Source organism: Heteronotia binoei, chromosome 21 (assembly GCF_032191835.1).
Source record: "Heteronotia binoei isolate CCM8104 ecotype False Entrance Well chromosome 21, APGP_CSIRO_Hbin_v1, whole genome shotgun sequence".
In the NCBI taxonomy this organism is placed as follows: Eukaryota; Metazoa; Chordata; class Lepidosauria; order Squamata; family Gekkonidae; genus Heteronotia; species Heteronotia binoei.
This window is the reverse complement of record NC_083243.1, coordinates 125,510,209-125,529,151: the sequence shown is the minus strand read 5'-3', so window position 1 is coordinate 125,529,151 and position 18,943 is coordinate 125,510,209. Positions and strand designations below refer to the sequence as shown.

Sequence of the window (18,943 nt, the reverse complement as noted above, 5' to 3'; positions counted from 1 at the left end):
TAAATAAATAAGTTTCAAATACTATTTCATTTCAATATTTTATGACAATCTTACCTCATTTTGGAGATCTCTGATCATTTTACTCTTCCTTTCCATTTCGGTCTTCAAGAAGTTAATCTGAAAATTCAAAGTAACAATTGAATAGGTATCTTAAAATCCAAACAATATATAATTCAATCTCTGCTTCAAGTTAGGGCTCATCTATGAAGGGGATTCCAAAAGAGTAGGGTTTTTTTGGAGGGAGGGGGTGTTGTTTGCTTTCTTGCTTTGACTAAGCCAGCTTTGCTTGAGTACCTTCTAACAGAGGAAACTGAGGCCCCCGTGGTCTATTAAAAAGTGTGTATGCAGAAGAAAAACATCACAACAACTTTATAGAGAAAAGCTCTTTATTGGGTACACACGAGAAGCATTGGCATAGCATGGTGACAGTTCCCACATTGGATGACTTGCCTGCCACCCTGTGAACGCATCCCCCCAGCCCACTTGCTAGGAGGGTAAATTGTGGAATGGCAGTCCCATGGAGACCACATAGATACAAGCTTCTGCATGGTTCCCTTGTCACTTGATGGCGAGAGATGGATGAAAATCCCTGAGCTAGGCACACTCTCTGGCTTGCAGGCACCTGGCTGTTGGGCTGTGCTCTGGGTCCAGCAAGGCCAAGGTGGGGAGTAGTGTTCACACATGGCTGGCATCCCAGGCTGAGTGATGGAGCCATGCCCAGGCAGCAGAGGAGGCAGGAGCAGCCTGAAGTGCTGCTGCAGGAACCGCTGGTCACCCCACTGCCCTCCTGCCACCCTCCCCTGTAGTGGAAGTTAATCATGAGGAGATAGTTGGTGAGCCATACAGCCCTTCTCCATGTGAATGGCAGTCCCAGGACAGCAGGGGGTTAAATTCTACATAGCACTGTAAATGAAGAACACCTGGGATGAGAGGGCTGTGTAGATAGAGAAAGGTGGCTAACGCAGGGGCTTCAGACAGCAGATGGAGCTTCAAGCACAGAAGACAGCTTGGAAGAAGAAGAAGCCTCAAAGAGGGGGACAGACTTCTGAGTTGCGTGAAAGCTGCAGAGAAGCTCTGCACTCTAGCCTGGTTTCCTGGACAGACTGCTAGCCTTGTGAAGTAGACTTTGCTTTCTCCTTTGTTGTGTATACGGACCAAAGTTAAGACTATTTGTGTGTGTTTCTGCCAGACTCATTGGAGCTGTAAAGACTGAGCTTGGGGACTCAGGAACAATGGACAGCAGGATCCAAATACCTGTTGCCCTGCTCCAACCACAAGCCCGTCCAGTTTGAATGACCCAATGGCGTGCTAGCGCAGGAACTTTGAAGTGTATATAAGTTGGCCTGGGTGGCCCAGTTTCACAGTCTTGAGCTAGGCCCTTGCTATGCTGTACTTAATAAAAGAGCTAGGATCACTACCACCTTGCCTCTTCCATGTGATAAACCCACTATATTATAGAGGCAACGAAGGTGGGATCCAGATGAGCGTAGCCCAGGATCAGCCAGCATCATCCAGTGCACCGAGCTCCATTGCCGCCGCGCAACCAACACCAATACCTGGCCCTACCATGGCTGCTGCTCTCAGACCACACAGGTACATCCTGGAATTTGATCCAGATCACCCAGAAACGTGGGATACCTGGGAGAAGTGGCTGAACTACTTCATCTGGTACTATGAGATCACCAATGCTCAGCATCAGCGGCATGGCAACCTTGCGATTGGCCAAGGGTGTCAAGAAACTGAGAGACACTTAAGTGTTTGTGTACTCAATGTCTATATGTGTTATGAGTGTTTCAGCATTTGCACCAACAGTATATCAAAGCAAATAGGCACTTAAGTAGTCCCAAGTGGAGACTAACTAGATACACCTGTGAAGTCAGCCCACAAATGACATAGATTGTTTAGATCTAGCCTTGACAGATTAGCATCTAGAGTCAAGGCTAGATGACAGTTTATAAATTAGATCTTGTCAGCGATTGGCTGACCAGTCAGCCAGCCTGGATAAAATCAGGCTAGGTGCCCACAATAGGATGAGCTTCTACTTTTCCAAGCCAGAAGCCAGGAGTCTTCTCCAGGAGATCTAGGAGAAGGTAACAGCACAACCAGGTGAATGAGGATGGGACTTTGGAAGACGTATCTCTGGTGTTGTGGGCCTGACAACAGAAAAGTGTCGGTGAGTATTAGTCTAGGGAATTAGCTAACTACTACACAGTCCAGTGTAGGGAGATAAGTAAATTGCCTAAAGGTTTTGTTTAAGTGTTCCTTTGTGCACAGTTTGTTTTATTGGTTTTTATCATCCCATTTTGTGTTTCCCTTTACCTTTTATCTTATGAATAAAGTTTATATATTTTCTATAAGTTTTGCCTTTTACTTGGTAGACCTGGGACCTAGTAACACCATAACCAAAAGTAACCTATGTAATATTTTATTAAGTTTATTATTATAAACCAGTGGCTGGGTATTAAGTAACAATAAGTAACTTTCCACAGGGCCTGTAAGACCAAATTGTTCCAACAGGCCTTTGATATCTAGCCGGGAGAGAACTGCCACCCAACATCATTATAGAATTACTATGTGATCACCATCAAAAAATAAGAACTCGCTTATATTGCAGTGGTACAGCACCACAAAATGGTTTTAAATTGTAACTATATTTTATTAGTTTTAACTTGTAAATATGAATGTTGTTAGCCGCCCTGAGTCCACTTGCGGAGAGGGTGGGATAGAAATTTAAAGTAAATAAAATAACATCTGTGGGTTCCCCTCCTGTGTGTGTCTTGATAAAGGGCCTCATATCGCTTGCCACATTTGAAGAGGCCACTTACAAAACACCACTTCTCACCTAAACTGACCCACACCACCCCCCAAATTGACTTCCACAAGCGGAACCAGAGGGCAGGGGAAACCGTGGCTGTTTTCATTTTTGAACTCCGCTGGCTGACCCTACACTGCGCGTTCGTGAACCTCGAGGAAGCACTACTCGATTGCTTCATGACCGGCCTCCGGGATGAAAAGATGCAACAGAGGCTGGCGATCCACGATGACCTCACATTAACAAAGGCGCTCATTGAGGCTGCTTACGAGAGATCCCGCTGCCACATCTGCATCCGAGGACTCTGATGTAAGGAGGAAGGGTTTAAGTTTGTTAGGCACTGGGATGCTTTCTGGAACAAGCGGAAGCTGTACAAAAGAGACGTTCTCCACTTGTCCCCAGGCTGCTGGCGCTTAAAATCAAAAAGGTGGCAGAGCAGTTTTTAAACTAAATCTAGGGGGAAAGCTGACAAGAGATGAAATGTCTCTGGTTCGGGAGGACTTATCTCAAAGAGATGAAGGGTTGGCTGCTATTTTTCTACCAGGTAACGGATCAGAGTTGTCCACTGTGATGGTGACAAACAGTATGGACTGTCTGCCAGAGTCTTGAGGCTGCAGGAGGAAGGTGGCAGGCCTAGCTTGCCTGGGAAATTATAGATGTTTGTATGAAAATGCCACAAGTGTTCGAAGTAAAATTGGTGAATTGGAATGTTTAGCGTTGGGAGAAAACATAGACATTGTGGGAATTTCAGAAACTTGGTGGAATGAAGAGAATCAGTGGGACACGGTGATTGCTGGATATAAGTTATATCGGAAGAATCGGGAGGGAAGGGTTGGAGGTGGGGTGGCTCTGTATGTCAGAGAGGATATACGGTCCAGTAAGACTGAGGTCAGAGAATTAGATTCCCTTTTAGAAATGCTTTGGGTTGAAATAGAGGGCCCAAAAGGAAATTTAACTATGGGAGTTTGTTATCACCCACCAAATCAAAAGAGAGAGGACGATTATAATATGACAGAAGGCTTAAAGATAGCGGCTAAACATAAAAACTGTGTCGTAATAGGTGATTTTAACTACCCGCAGATTGATTGGGTCAATATATGTTCTGGTCGAGAGAAAGAGATTGAGTTTCTTGATGCTCTCAATGACAGTGCTATGGAGCAGATGGTCTCAGAACCTACCAGGGGTGGGGCGATCCTGGATTTGGTCCTAAGTAATGTCCAAGACTTGGTGAGAGATGTAAAAGTGATTGTGCCACTTGGGAGCAGTGACCATAATCTTATTGATTTCACAGTTTGTATAAATAGGGAGTTGCCCAAAAAGACCGCCACAACCACGTTTGACTTTAAAAGGGGTAAATTTTCTGAGATGAGGAGGCACATGAGGAGGAAACTGAAAGGAAAGGTAAATATGGTCAAAACCCTTGGGGAAGCTTGGAGACTATTTAAAACTATAATCCTAGAAGCTCAGATAAAATACATACAACAAGTTAGGAAAAGCACAAACAGGCATAAGAAAAGGCCTGCATGGTTAACAAACAAAGTAATGGAAGCTGTAAAAGGTAAGAAGGACTCCTTTAAGCGGTGGAAAACCATTCCAAGTGTGATTAATAAAAGGGAACACAGGCTGTGGCAAATCAAATGCAAGACTGTGATCAGGCAGGCAAAAAGGGACTATGAGGAACATATTGCAAAAAACATAAAGACCAACAATAAAAATTTCTTCAAATATATTAAAAGCAGGAAAACAGCCAGGGAGGCAGTGGGGCCCTTGGATGACCATGGGGTAAAAGGATTACTGAAGGAGGATAGGGAAATGGCTGAGAAGCTGAATGCATTTTTTGCCTCCGTCTTCACTATGGAAGATGAGTTCTTTTTGCCCGCCCCAGAACCACTAATTTTGGAAGGGGTGTTGAAAGACCTGAGTCAGATTGAGGTGACAAAAGAGGAGGTCCTACAACTGATAGACGAATTAAAAACTAATAAGTCACCGGGTCCGGATGGCATACCTCCGAGAGTTCTGAAAGAACTCAAAGTTGAACTTGTGGATCTTCTAACAAAAATCTGTAATTTTTCATTAAAATCTGCCTCCGTTCCTGAGTACTGGAAGGTAGCAATTGTCACCCCCATCTTTAAAAAGGGTTCCTGAGGAGATCCGGGAAATTACAGGCCAGTCAGTCTGACTTCAATATCGGGAGAGTTGGTAGAAACCATTATCAAGGACAGAATGAGTAGGCACATTGATGAACACGGCTTATTGGGTTCTGTAAGGGAAGATCTTGCCTCACTAACCTGTTACATTTATTTCAGGGGGTGAACAAACATGTGGACACAGGAGACCCGATAGATGTTGTTTACTTTGACTTCCAGAAAGCTTTTGATAAAGTTCCTCATCAAAGGCTCCTTAGAAAGCTCGAGAGTCATGGAGTAAAAGGACAGGTCCTCTTGTGGATCAAAAACTGGCTGAGTAATAGGAAGCAGAGAGTGAGTATAAATGGGCAGTCTTCGCAGTGGAGGACGGTAAGCAGAGGGGTGCCGCAGGGCTCGGTACTGGGTCCCATGCTCTTTAACTTGTTCATAAATGATTTGGAGTTGGGAGTGGGCAGTGAAGTGGCCAAGTTTGCGGATGACATTAAATTGTTCAGGGTGGTGAGAACCAGAGAGGATTGTGAGGAACTCCAAAGGGATCTGTTGAGTGGGGATCTGTTGGCTGGGTGAGTGGGCGTCAACGTGGCAGATGCGGTTCAATGTGGCCAAGTGCAAAGTAATGCACATTGGGGCCAAGAATCCCAGCTACAAATACAAGTTGATGGGTTGTGAACTGGCAGAGACTGACCAAGAGAGACATCTTGGGGTCGTGGTAGATAACTCACTGAAAATGTCAAGACAGTGTGCATTTGAAATAAAAAAGGCCAACGTCATGCTGGGAATTATTAGGAAGGGAATTGAAAACAAATCAGCCAGTATCATAATGCCCGATGGTGCAGTCTCATTTGGAGTACTGTGTGCAGTTCTGGTCGCCGCACCTCAAAAAGGATGTTATAGCATTGGAGAAAGTCCAGAAAAGGGCAACTAGAATGATTAAAGGGCTGGAACACTTTCCCTATGAGGAAAGGTTGAAACGCTTGGGGCTCTTTAGCTTGAAGAAACGTTGACTGCGGGGTGACATGATAGAGGTTTACAAGATAATGCATGGGGTGGAGAAAGTAGAGAAAGAAGTATTTTTCTCCCCTTCTCACAATACAAGAACTTGTGGGCATTCGATGAAATTGCTGAGCAGACAGGTTAAAACGGATAAAAGGAAGTACTTCTTCACCCAAAGCGTGATTAACATGTGGAATTCACTGCCACAGGAGCTGGTGGCGGCCACAAGCATAGCCACCTTCAAGAGGGGGTTAGATAAAAATATGGAGCAGAGGTCCATCAGTGGCTATTATCCACAGTGTGTATATGTGTATATATATGTATATATATAATTTTTTTTTTGCCACTGTGTGACATAGGGTGTTGGACTGGATGGGCCATTGGCCTGATCTAACATGGCTTCTCTTATGTTCTTATGTTCTGATGGCAACGATGCCCTCAAGCTACACCACGCAACCCCAAAGCCCCCACTGCCACGTGCTACCAAAAGAGTGCCGGCAAAGGAGTGTGCCAGCTGTGGGGAGCCCCATGAGTGCCGTTCCTGCAAATTCTGAGATGACGTCTACCATCAGTGTGGGAAGATGGGCCATTTGGTGCGAGTTTGCGATTCCAAGTTGTCTCGCCAGTCATCGGGGGAAGCAACAAGGCGACAAAATGGCCAATGCCACAAGGTCGCCCTCATTGGGGAACTGCACTCACTGGATTCACCCAGCTCAGGAAAAGGTCAGGGCCATCGGTGATGCACCAGCCCCCACCAACAAGGCAAAGCTACAAGCCTTCCTCAACCTCTTGAACTTTTACCATGCCTGTCTTCCTCACAAGGCAGCAGTGGCCAAGCCACAGGCTACTGAACAGGAGGGGTCTGTGGGTCTGGGGCTGCCAGCAAGCCACTGCTTTACAGGTGGTAAAGGACCGCCTAACCTCTAACAGCTTGCTGGCGCACTTCAACGAGCTGCTGCTTATTGTTTTGGCCTGTGATGCTTCTCCATACAGGGTGCGGGCCGTCCTAGCACACGTGTTGCTGGATGGCCATGAGGTCCTGGTGGCCCACTATTCTAGGACCCTACAGAAACCAGAGTGCAACTATGCGCAGACAGATAAGGAGGGTCTGGCCATAGTGGCAGGGGTTTAAAAGTTTCATGATTGCCTCTATGGCTGGCCCTTCACCATTCTTACAGACCATAAACCTGTTTGGTCTCTTTGCCCCTGACCTCCAAACACCCCAAATGTTGTTTCCATGGGTCTTGTGGTGGTCAATCTTCCTTGCGGGGTACCAATACGCCCTCCAATACCATCCAGGGAAGGCGATGGGTCACACTGACGCTTTGTGCCACCTGCTGCTGCCATCTGGGGACCCAGATCCTGCTCCAGCACACCAGATTCTACTCATTAAGTCCCTCCCAGACTGCCCTGTACACATAAAGGACATTGCCCATCTCTCTGCCAAGGACAAGACCCTCTCCCAAGTTTTGGACTGGGTGTGGAGGCGATGGCCCACCAGCTGAGTGGGCCCAGATTTTACAGCATACACATCCCACTGTGACGAACTCTCGGTGCACAAGGGGTGTTTGTTGTGGGGAAGTAGGGTGGTGGTGCCCCTGGATCTGCAGCACCAAGTCCTCACCGTGCTGCATGAAACCCACCTGGGGATTGTACGAATGAAGGCAATTGCCTGCAGCTATGTTTGGTGGCCCAGGATCAACAATACGATCGAGTCCTGGGTTGCCAGATGCTAACCCTGTCAGGAGACCCGACTGGCACCACCCCACACTCCCATTCAACAGTGGGAGTCCATGTGGAACACCTGGTCCCGCCTACACTTTGACTTTGTGGGGCCCTTCCAGAGGCAGACTTTCATTCTCATTGTGGACTCCTACTCTAAATGGCTCGAGGTAGTCCCCATGGCATATACCTCCTCCTGGGCCGCCATTGGTGCTCTCCACAGGGTCTTTGCAACACATGGCCTGCACAGCCCTTGTCTCCAACAATGGGATGGCATTCACATCGGGTGAGTTTCAGGACTTTTGCGCCCAAAACTTGATTAGGCACATTAGGTCAGCCCCCTTCCACCTGGCCACTAACGGCCAAGCCGAAAGGATGTTGCGGTCAACTTAGGAATCGCTGTGCCGCATCATCCAAAGGTCCTGGGAGGCCCACCTTGCCCAGTATACTATTCCATGCACCACCACAAGCCACAGCCCAGCGGAGCGCCTAATGGGCCAGCGACTGTCCACCCTCCTGGACTGGTTGCACCTGGACTGAGCCCTAGATTTGCAGGAGATGCCGGAGGCACTTCAGGTGCCCCATGGGTTTGATACAGGGGACTTGGTCTTCGCTAAAAACTTTGGAGTGGCCCAACCTGGATCCCGGCCAGGGTTGCACAGGTATTAGGGTTGGTCATGTATGAGGTAACCACGAAGGGCGGGTACATGCTGAGGCAGCAAATCAACCAGTTACAGTCACATGAGGCCCCAGGGGATGTCAAGGACTACAGCCCTGATGACCAGCCAGCCATTCCGACTTCCCCACTGACCGAACCAGCTGAATCAGAGGCCCTGGCTCCCACACCCCAGACTGAGTCGGAGGCTGCTGGGGACTCTGAACCACTGACCAAAACTTCAGCATCACCAGCCCCTCCGCTTGCCATGCCAGAAGCGGTGACCACTCCTCTGCCCACCCTGGCACTCAGGCAGTCTATGTGGGAGCACCACAAGCCTGCCTACCTGTTTTCTGAAGCTTGAAGACTTGGGGGGGGGGGGAGGGATTTTGTCTATGCAGACCAAAGTGAAGACTATTTGTGTGTGTTCCTGCAAGGCTCATTGGAGCCATAAAGACTGAGCTTGGGGACTCAGGAATAATGGACAGAAGGATCCAAATACCTGTCGCCCTGCTCCAATCACAAGCCACTGGCCGGTTTGAATGACCCAATGGTGTGCTAGCGCAAGAACCTTGAAGTGTGAATAAGTTGGCCTGGATTGCCCAGTTTCACAGTCTTGAGTTCAGCCCTTGCTATGCTATACTTAATAAAAAGCTATGATCACTACCACCTCACCTCTTCCATGTGTTGAACCAAGTATATTATATCCTTATAAAGCTCAATGGGTAGATGAGGGATATTCTCACTGTTGTCATTGTTAAAGCTGAACAAAGCTGCATTTCTTTGGTCACAATTATTGCTTGTAGGAATCAATAGAACCATGGATAATACATCCCCTTACAATTTAAAAGGGCCTGCTGATCAGCTGATTGGTGGGCCTTTTAAATGGAACAGGTCAGCAGCTGCTTCTGCATCCCCTCCCCGAGATTCAAATTGTGGGAAAAGGAGGAGGCTGCAGCGGCCAGTGGTGAGAGAAGGCAGAAAGTTGGAGGGGGCACGAGAAAGTTGAGGCAGGGCCCCCACAGCCCCCCCCCCCCCATAGCTACAGACCTGACAAAATTCAATAGGACAACACCATCCCATGAGAGCACACAATACATTTGGAATAACATGGAGCTAGCAACCCTCTCTCAGTTTACTTGTTCCTGCATACCATGCTTGATGACTACCTGTCATTTGCATGTAATATTTGTGCATATGAGCTTCAAGCCTTATATGCAGGTTCCTTTAGTTCAGTTTGTATATCAGAAGAACTGTGCAACATTTTACTCCAGTCACGGCTTCCACATATGTTTCATGTCAGGATTCCTATAAAGAGTCAGCCTGAGAATCAGCAAATGTTGAAAAAAATCATTATCTACAAAATGTACATGAATTATCTCTGTCAAAAGTCCTCATTGAAACCTAGGTGAAGGACTTTTGTTAGGGGAGGGCAGCTGCAAAACAAAGTTACAACAATACCAGAGTGAGACTGCACTCACCCTAGTTTTGGTAGCTGCCACCAGTCCTTTAAGTCTATCCCAGCAGCTCATGAGCAAAAGGACAAGTCTCCCCACCTTTCAGGGGATTAACAAGAAAAGCCAACCCTGCAGGGTGGGCCTGCAGACTGCGTTTCCACATACAAATCAGTTTCTCAGTAGGTGGTCACTGGATCAAAGTTCTGGAATTAGATTTGAGGTCAGTGAAGGCAAAAAAACACAACAAAGTAAATATATAATTATTTTATTAAGGTGCAAAAATAATTAAAAGTCAAGACTGTGTGGGAAAATAAACTCTAATCATTTAAGGCACTAGCAAATACAATAAGACAAGGTTCCAAGTTACCAAGATGAAGAAATGAAGACTGTATTCAAGGGAACTGCACTGCTGTATTTTTATTTAATTTAGTGAACAGGAACATCTTCAGGCTCCACCCCAAAGTCACCAGGTATTTCCTGAGTTGGAGGTTGCAAACCCTATCAAGGAACCATTTTCTTTACAATCTATACATATGAGAACTATAGGAAGGGTATATAATTGAATAGATTTCTTTCACACACATTTATCTCAATAGAAATCTATTACTGAACTGTTAAGCTTAATTTAATAAACTGTTAATAAACTTTATTTGTTTTATTGTTTTTACTTGTTTAATTTTAATGTATTATTTTAACTCTGAACTGTAGGTTTTTATTGTTGTTACTGAATGATGTGATCCTCCCTGAGCCAGTTTACGGGAAAGGGTGGAATATAAGCCTACTAAAATAAATCTTGAGCAATTCCGCAGGGCCTGCAAGACTACTCTCTTTAAGATGGCCTTCGCTGAATGCTGAGCTAATGATAGATTCGCTGCTGTTGTATTCCGCCATCAATCTATTAAAAACCTGTAACTTAGCACCATAACTGTTAATTTTAATTAGAATGTTGATTTAAATGATGGTTTTATATTGTATTATTTATTGAATTATATGATTTTATTGTATTGTATTGAACTAATGAGTTGTGAGCTGCCCTGAGCCTGCTTCAGCGGGGAGGGCGGGATATAAATAAAAAGTATTGTTATTATTATTGTTATTATTATTATTATCATTATTATTATTATTATTATTATTATTATTATATAATTCCAGGAACAATATTTCTGTCTGTAGCCTTCTTAGAGTAAAGCCCACTTTCTCACCTGACTCACAATAATTATGAAAAAACCTTGTGAACTATGGGAGTGAAATAAATTAATTTCTCACATTGTTCATAAGTGTCTTTAACAGTTCTGGAGTAGCATATGAGTACTATTTACTAGATACCTCCTGCTAACTCTTTTTCCTATTATAGTCATCTTCTTGAGGGATAAATAGGCAATTATTTTTTGTCATAAATCCATCCCAAAACGCAGTTCCAGATTTTAGTCAGGATGGCACTTTCTCTGCATTTGGTTCTCTATAATAAACAATGTCCTTTTAAATTATTTGGAAGAAAAAAATAGATCAGAAACAAATGATATATTATATTGCCAAGATGAACTATATAAGGCACAGATGGAAAGAGACCAATTGCCTGTATCATTATGGCATTGTGGAAATACAACTGGAGGCCTTATTTCAAAGTTGCTATGTTGAATATTAAGCATCAATAATCTAAATAAAAACAGTTAATAGGGTGGAATACAGTTTTCTGCTAGAATCCATGGCTGCTTTTGGCTTTGGAAAAAATTGTAGGAAATGGGTAAACCTATTCTTTTCTCACCAGTGCACAAAAGCTTGTATAAATGGATACATTGCCACAGATAGACATTACTAGAGGTGTACATCAAGGCTGCCCCCATCTTCACTTTTGTTTATTTTCTCCCTAGAGCCCCTAGCTATTGTAGTGAGAGAAAATCCTGAGATTCATGGTATAAAAATAGGAGCTTTCCACTATAAAATAGGACTTTGTGCTGATGCTGTTGTAATCTTTCTAACAGGAATACAATCTTATAGAGCAGCTGTCAAACAAGCAGCCTGGAGACCGAATCAGGCCACCAGAGGTCTCCTATCAGGCACCTGAGCAGCTGGCTCTTGTCTGCTTCCTTCTTCTCCCTCTCTCTTGCTACCTTCTGCATCTCAGCTTGCTTTGCAAGGCCTGCTCAATCGCACAAAGCAAAACCTCTATTTTCTCCATTGGTTGAGGTTCCTTTGCCTCCCCATGCAAACACACACACCCCTGCTTGACCCTCCCGCAGTGCGGGAAGGCTGAGCAGGGACAGATAGCCTCATTTGCACAGAGGGCTGTTCTTGAGGAGCCCCCCCCCAACACCTCCCTCCCCGCTCAACCCTCCCACAGTGCAGGAAGGCCGATTGGGGATAGATCACCCAGCCTTTCCCCTCCCCAGAGCCCTCAGAGGATGCCGGGGAAGGGAAACACAGCTCTTTCGGCTCTGAGGGAGGCTCAGGGACGGTATGAGCGGGGAGGGGACGCTCACCCCTGCTGGGAGTTGGTGCCCTAGGCAATCGCCTAGTTTGCTGACTCCCATGTGCCGGCCCTGCCTCCTGGTCCCTGGGGGCGGGGGGAGGGAAAGAGCCAGAGCTTCCTTTGCCCAGTTCCCTGGATCCCATGGGAGAAAGCACCTTTAAGACCAACATGTGCTGATGTTTTAAGCATGTTTTATTTTAAGTTTTTTTAAAAAATCTTTAATTGTGTTTGTCTGTGTCCTTTAAAAAGTTTATATCTCTGTTACCTAATCTTAAATAGTTACACACATGGCCCAGCCCACACGTCCCAGACTGAAAAGGTCTCATTTATGTCAGATGCGGCCCTGATAACAAATGTGTTTGACACCCCTGCTGCAACATTTAAAAACCTGATTTTATAATATGGGAATGCCTCTGGATATAAGTTGAATGCAGGTAAATCAGAGCTCATGTGTTTTAATATAAATTTTGATAACTATAAAAAGGATAGTTGGATAAAAGAATTGAAGCTGTAGGATGAAATCAGATATCTTAGCATCCAGCTAAGTAAAAAGTAATAAAGATCTTTTAAGAAGTAATTATTCCTCAATCATTGTGGAAATTTTAAAAAAACAGTTAAAATCATGGAGAAAAGTTATCCTTTTTTTGTTGTATAAATTCCATAAAAATGATGATCCTCCCCAAATTCAATTTCTTATTTGATGACCTACCAGCTGAACTTCCAGAAAAACTGTTAAGAGAATGGCAATTACTATTGAATACCTTTATTTGGGATAAAAAGAAACCTAAGGTACGATGCAATAATATGTATGACAGGAAAATAAACAGTGGTTTGGAGGTTCCCAACCTTAAACTTTATTACCAAGCTTCTAGAATTAATTGGCTGAAAGATTGGCTAACAATTGTTGAAAATACTTCAATAGATCAATACTTTGTGACAATACCTCTGAAGAGCTGGCCTTGGGTAAAAAAGGGAAAACAGGAAGAAATATTATAATAATGATAATACCACTATTAATGCCATACTTAGCTTGCAGGACCAAATGAAAAATAAATTGTCACCAAGATTTTTACCTTTAGGCTTGGTTATTAGTGATATGATTGATAAGTTCAGAACTTGTCCCTTTGAGAAATTTAAGGCTATAGTTCTTATAGGGACTTGATAATTAATAACCCAGTGATCCCATACAACGAATTAAAAATGGCCACAGAACCTAGCACTTCAGAATTTGAGTACTTCCAAATTAGAATCTACCTCCATAAAGTGATACAAAAAATGTTCTTAGATCAACAACAGGATTTGAGGGTTTACTCTTGCCTGATGACAAAAGGTTTGTCTCAAGATTACATTCCTGTTTATTGAAAACATTTGTGTTCTTATGCCAATAAGGGTGTATGTATGTATGTATGTTAATTGAAAATGTTCCTTAAACCTGATTTAAATTTTTGCTGTAGATGTCAGGAAAATGCAGGCCATGTTATGGATGACAAGGCTTGGAAATTTGTTTTTACTCCTGGTATGAATTTTAGTTAATCTTTCCTTTAGAGAAAATTTGTTAAAAATGATTCATAGATGGCATCTAGCTCCCATGAAGCTGGCAAAGATTTACAAATCCAACACTGATAAATGCTGGTTCTACAAAAAAGATAAGACAGATGTTTTTCATATGTGCTGGCTATGTATGCAGGCATCCAGTTTTTCAAAACAAGTGATAGAAATTATATCATATAGGTTGGGGAAACCTATAAACTTTATAAACTAAAGTCATTATTGTTGAACTATCTCCCTGATTTTTCTAGAGATCAACAACTAATTGCTTTACACATAATCACTGCTGCCAGATTGGTTTTTGCTAAGTACTGGAAACAATCTAATGTGTCTGATCTTCAGGATTGGTTACTTAAAAAATAAAGGAAATATATATTCTGGTGAAAGTGACTGCTTACCAAAACCCACAAAGATAGAGATAGCTTAACTCGTTTATGGAATAGAATGGATCAAACGATGGAATAGTTAATTGGCAAGTAGATTTATATCTAGGGTGGCCAGACCGTCCCGGGCACCCGGGAATGTCCCGGTTCTGGCCCCCTATTCCCGCCTCCCAGGCTGGCTATACCAGGACCATTAGAGGTCCCGGTTTAGCCAGCCCCGGAGGTGGTGGGCCGCGGGCGCCGGCGGGGAAGGTGGCGAGGGAGGGAGGGAGCGTCCCTCCACGGCCTCTGCTGGTCCGCTGGGCCTGTAAAACCGAATTATTTCGACAGGCCTTCAACACCTAACTGGGAAAGGACTGCCATCCTACACTGCTGAGGAACTATGATTACTATAGGATCACTGTCAGAGGAAAGTAAGATCCCTCCTGTTTTAGAAGTTAACAGCACCACAAAAGGGCGGGACAAAAGTTCAGACAGACAGACAGACAGATAGATCTTGCAACATGTTCCATAAGTAAACATGGAAATGTTGGGCTTATTACAGCCTGAATAATGAAATAGGCTTAAAGACAGCCACAGAAAACAGATTGATGTTGCTTGGCTTTTGAAGTCAAAATAGACACTAATCCAACTGTTCCTACTTTTGCTTCTCTATTTTGTACCCCAAGGCAACTATCTCAATGTCAAGATGTTTTATGATGTACAGAAAGCGCTAAATGGAGGGCTGTGTGGAATTGTCTGTGGCTTGAGAGTACTGAACAGCACATTATGATGCTCTTGGGCATATAATAATGATGCATGAATCAAATCTTAGGTAGATGGAGTAACTTCAGCCTCCTACATACTAATGACCTTTTAAATGTGAACAAATGGTTGTTACTTATAATTTCATTCTAATGTTAAAGTCCCAAAACCACTTAAGAAATTTACCACAAGCATTCTGTTTTTGTTTTTTTAAGCTGACATCTCCATTCTAACCTATATTGATCAAGAGGCTGAAAGCCAGCGCAAGCCTAACACCATCTCAAGAAGCTATGCTCAAATGAAATGAACACAATATGTGCATTGCATATATAATGCTTACAGCTTTGACCACTGAGCTGTGCTCAGCTGGCTCACCAATTTGATAATCAAATGACACTGCCAAGCAGCCCAACAGCACATGTAGCCTTGCCGCTGAAGGACTGTTGGTTATGCAGAAGCAGCCAACTTGAGAGTCAAGAAATATGACTCTGTGAGCATCCTCCATAAACTTGCCATTACTGCATTCATCACAAAGCCCATATCTTCACTCAGGGGTCGCTTTGTAGAAAACTATGTGGTGGAGCTCATCCAGAGATTGTTATGCAGCTGCACTTACTATTCAGTGGACAAGGTGGGGAGGAGGAGGGGGAACCCTCAGAAAGGTTCAGGAGCTGCGCCCCTGTGAACTCCTGCTGAATCGGAGGCCTGTCTTCACTGCATGACTGGTTCCACAAGTAGTAATAGAAACTATTGCTTGGCGAGGTTATCAAATAGTTAAGGAATCTTATGTACTGGAGTACTGTGTGCAGTTCTGGTCGCCGCACCTCAAAAAGGATATTATAGCATTGGAGAAAGTCCAGGAAAGGGCAACTACAATGATTAAAGGGCTGGAACACTTTCCCTATGAAGAAAGGTTGAAACACTTGGGACTCTTTAGCTTGGAGAAACGTCGACTGCGGGGTGACATGATAGAGGTTTACAAGATAATGCATGGGATGGAGAAAGTAGAGAAAGAGGTACTTTTCTCCCTTTCTCACAATACAAGAACTCGTGGACATTCGATGAAATTGCTGAGCAGACAGGTTAAAATGGATAAAAGGAAGTACTTCTTCACTCAAAGGGTGATTAACATGTGGAATTCACTGCCACAGGAGGTGGTGGCGGCCACAAGCATGGCCACCTTCAAGAGCGGTTTAGATAAAAATATGGAGCAGAGGTCCATCAGTGGCTATTAGCCACAGTGTGTGTGTGTGTGTGTGTGTGTATATATATATATATAAAAATTTGGGGCCACTGTGTGACACAGAGTGTTGGACTGGATGGGCCATTGGACTGATCCAACATGGCTTCTCTTATGTTCTTATGGCACGAAAGAAAACTGCTGATCAGAACAAAGCTCCATCAGTTAAGTTTGTTGTTTTCCAAAGTGGACAAACATTTTTTTTGCAGATTCAAAAAGCAGACTATGAATGTAATACCCTTCACTTTCCCACTGGTGTTCCAATATATACCATTCTGCACAAGCAAAATACACCCATACAGGTTCATCAACACACATAAGTGGATCTGGAAAGGGACTGAAAGTGCTGACCCTGCTTCCTCATCATTAACGAGTGTTCTGGACCTTATCCTCTTTATATGTGTTTACCTCATCTAAGTACAACATCTACATGAGTATAAAGGCTCCATCCCTATGACCAGGAATATCCAAAAACAGTATCCCTTATGGATGGATCATAAGAATGGATGGATCATCAATGTTCTGTGTATGTTGGTGCTATGCACAAATGAGACAAAGATTCATAGTTAAGCAGTGAGCCAGCACATGCAGTTACAAATGGGGGCCAGGGCCAGTGTAGTCCCTTCAGCTCCCATTCTATATGAGCTGATCCCATACATGTGGATAGTCTGTCTCTGAGATTTTGTTTTGCCATGATGGCTAACAGACATTGATAGAAGAAAGTTGGAGTCCAGTGGCACCTTTAAGACCAACAAAATTGTATTAAGGTATAAGCTTTTGTATGCAATCACAGTTCTTTGGACACATTGTATTCTTCAGATACATTGATAGACACTATGTTCTTTAGGATGTCAGTCACTGATATGCATTTTCTACAGGAAAAAAAAGAAGCTGAAAACTTTCTGGAAAATTATTTGATATCCTAAACACAACATGATCTTATTTTTATCTGATATCTGATATGCTAAGAAGAAGAAGACATTGGATTTATATTCTGCCCTCCACTCAAGAGGCTCAGAGCAGCTCACAATCTCCTTTATCTTCCTCCCCCACAACAAACACCCTGTGAGGTGGGTGGGGCTGAGAGGGTTTTCACAGAAGTTGCCCTTTCAAGGACAACTCCTACAAGAGCTATGGCTGACCCAAGGTCATTCCAGCAGGTGCAAGTGGAGGAGTGGGGAATCAAACCCGGTTCTCCCAGATAAGAGTCCGCACACTTAACCACTACACCAAACTGGCTTTCTAAACAGAACATGATCTTACATGTTTATTGTGACTTATATTTCATAAGAAATTTGGAAAGTACCTCATGTTAATTTTATGTCCCAACAGCAACAAATACTTGGACTGAATATTTGACTGAAAGGAAGTAAATTGAGTGCTGCTTAAATTTTATATTCAAAACACATTCAATGCTTTATGGGAAAATTATTTTTATTGGCAAAAATTAAAGACACCATGGCATGTGTTCTGATAAAGAAATGCTGGGTGCGCCAATTAACACAGATGAAAGCCTTGTCAAGATAAATCACACACTCTGTTGAGAACTATGTCATAAAATCATTGTTACTGGCACAGAGGAGATGTTCCCACTTATGGTATCAAATGGATAGAAGAACAATAACCATTTGCCCTCCTGCCAAGAAGCAGCAGGATAGATCTCTTTCAGTAATCTGAGTTGCGTGCATAAAATGCCAAAGATGTGCAACTTGTTGGACAAAATGGCTGTAAACATGGGGACTCAACACCCTGTTAGGATAACTAAAACAGAACCCCTACCAGATGGGTGGCAAGGATTTAAAAGGTTTAGCACATTCTGTGCATGATGTACAAGCCAAGAACCAGGGAATGAAGGGGAAATGAGTGATATTTACACTGACCAGCCTCTGTTTCAACTTGTCTTGTGCTCATTCCTGTCAGGGTAAAACCACTGACTTGTAGAACTGAGCTGGCCTCATGTTTTGACTTGTTTCTTAGTTTTCTCTAACACTTTTGCTATTGCTCTGATATCACTTTCCTATGTATCAGTGATCCTACTTTAAATAAAGATGCGTGCTAGCTTATTTATTTAGTTTTCCCTTTTTAAAGATTTCAGAGTGTTACCAAAGTTCTTATCCAAATGCGCAACCATTTATCCACATATAGACCAAATCACCTGACTGGGCTAAAGAGTCAGCAGACAGGGACAGGGGAGTAACTTCTCATGTACACAAGTGGGCCCTGTCTGTGTGTGACTCCAACCAGTAAATGGCAAATAAGTTTCAGTGGTGGCAGAATTCTGTCTGAATGATAGTAAAGGTTCGGACTAGAGAGTTCAGACCCTCTCATACACACACACTGATTTCCACCGTCTCTCAGTTACTTGCTAAGAGCAAAGCAGGAACAGGGTGGTGGTGGATCAGGACAACATGTACTTCCAATATATTGTTTAAATTCAAAGAAAAATTACCAGAGCTTTTTAAAATCAGGAATGCATAGGAACACAGTTACAGCTGGCTTGGCATTAGGGGGTGTGACCTAATATGCAAATGAGTTCTTGCTGGGCTTTCTCTACAACCCCCCTCCTGAAAATAACAGAACACACTAAAAACTGTTGATGCACTATTTTCAGTGCATTCAAAGAACACTGAATATTAGGTCATGCATATGCTTGTCCATTCATCCTGTTTCAACAAAATTCAACCCTCTCAATGGAAGCTATTGTAGCATAATATGCATTACTTCTTAGTCATCCTATGTATTCTTTCTCAGTTCTACATCATAGATTACAAT

The 18,943-nt window shown here is 43.5% G+C and overlaps 1 protein-coding gene across 3 annotated transcripts in view; it reads right to left on the bottom strand.

Moving 5' to 3' along the window:
• The window catches only part of LUZP2 (leucine zipper protein 2), a 783,128-nt gene that overhangs the window by 329,125 nt on the left and 435,060 nt on the right, over positions 1-18,943 (bottom strand). For all 3 annotated transcript variants that reach the window (XM_060262788.1, XM_060262789.1, XM_060262787.1), the window contains exon 5: positions 55-117. In XM_060262788.1, the coding sequence (XP_060118771.1) occupies positions 55-117 (63 nt within the window). The remainder of the gene's footprint in view (positions 1-54; positions 118-18,943) is intronic.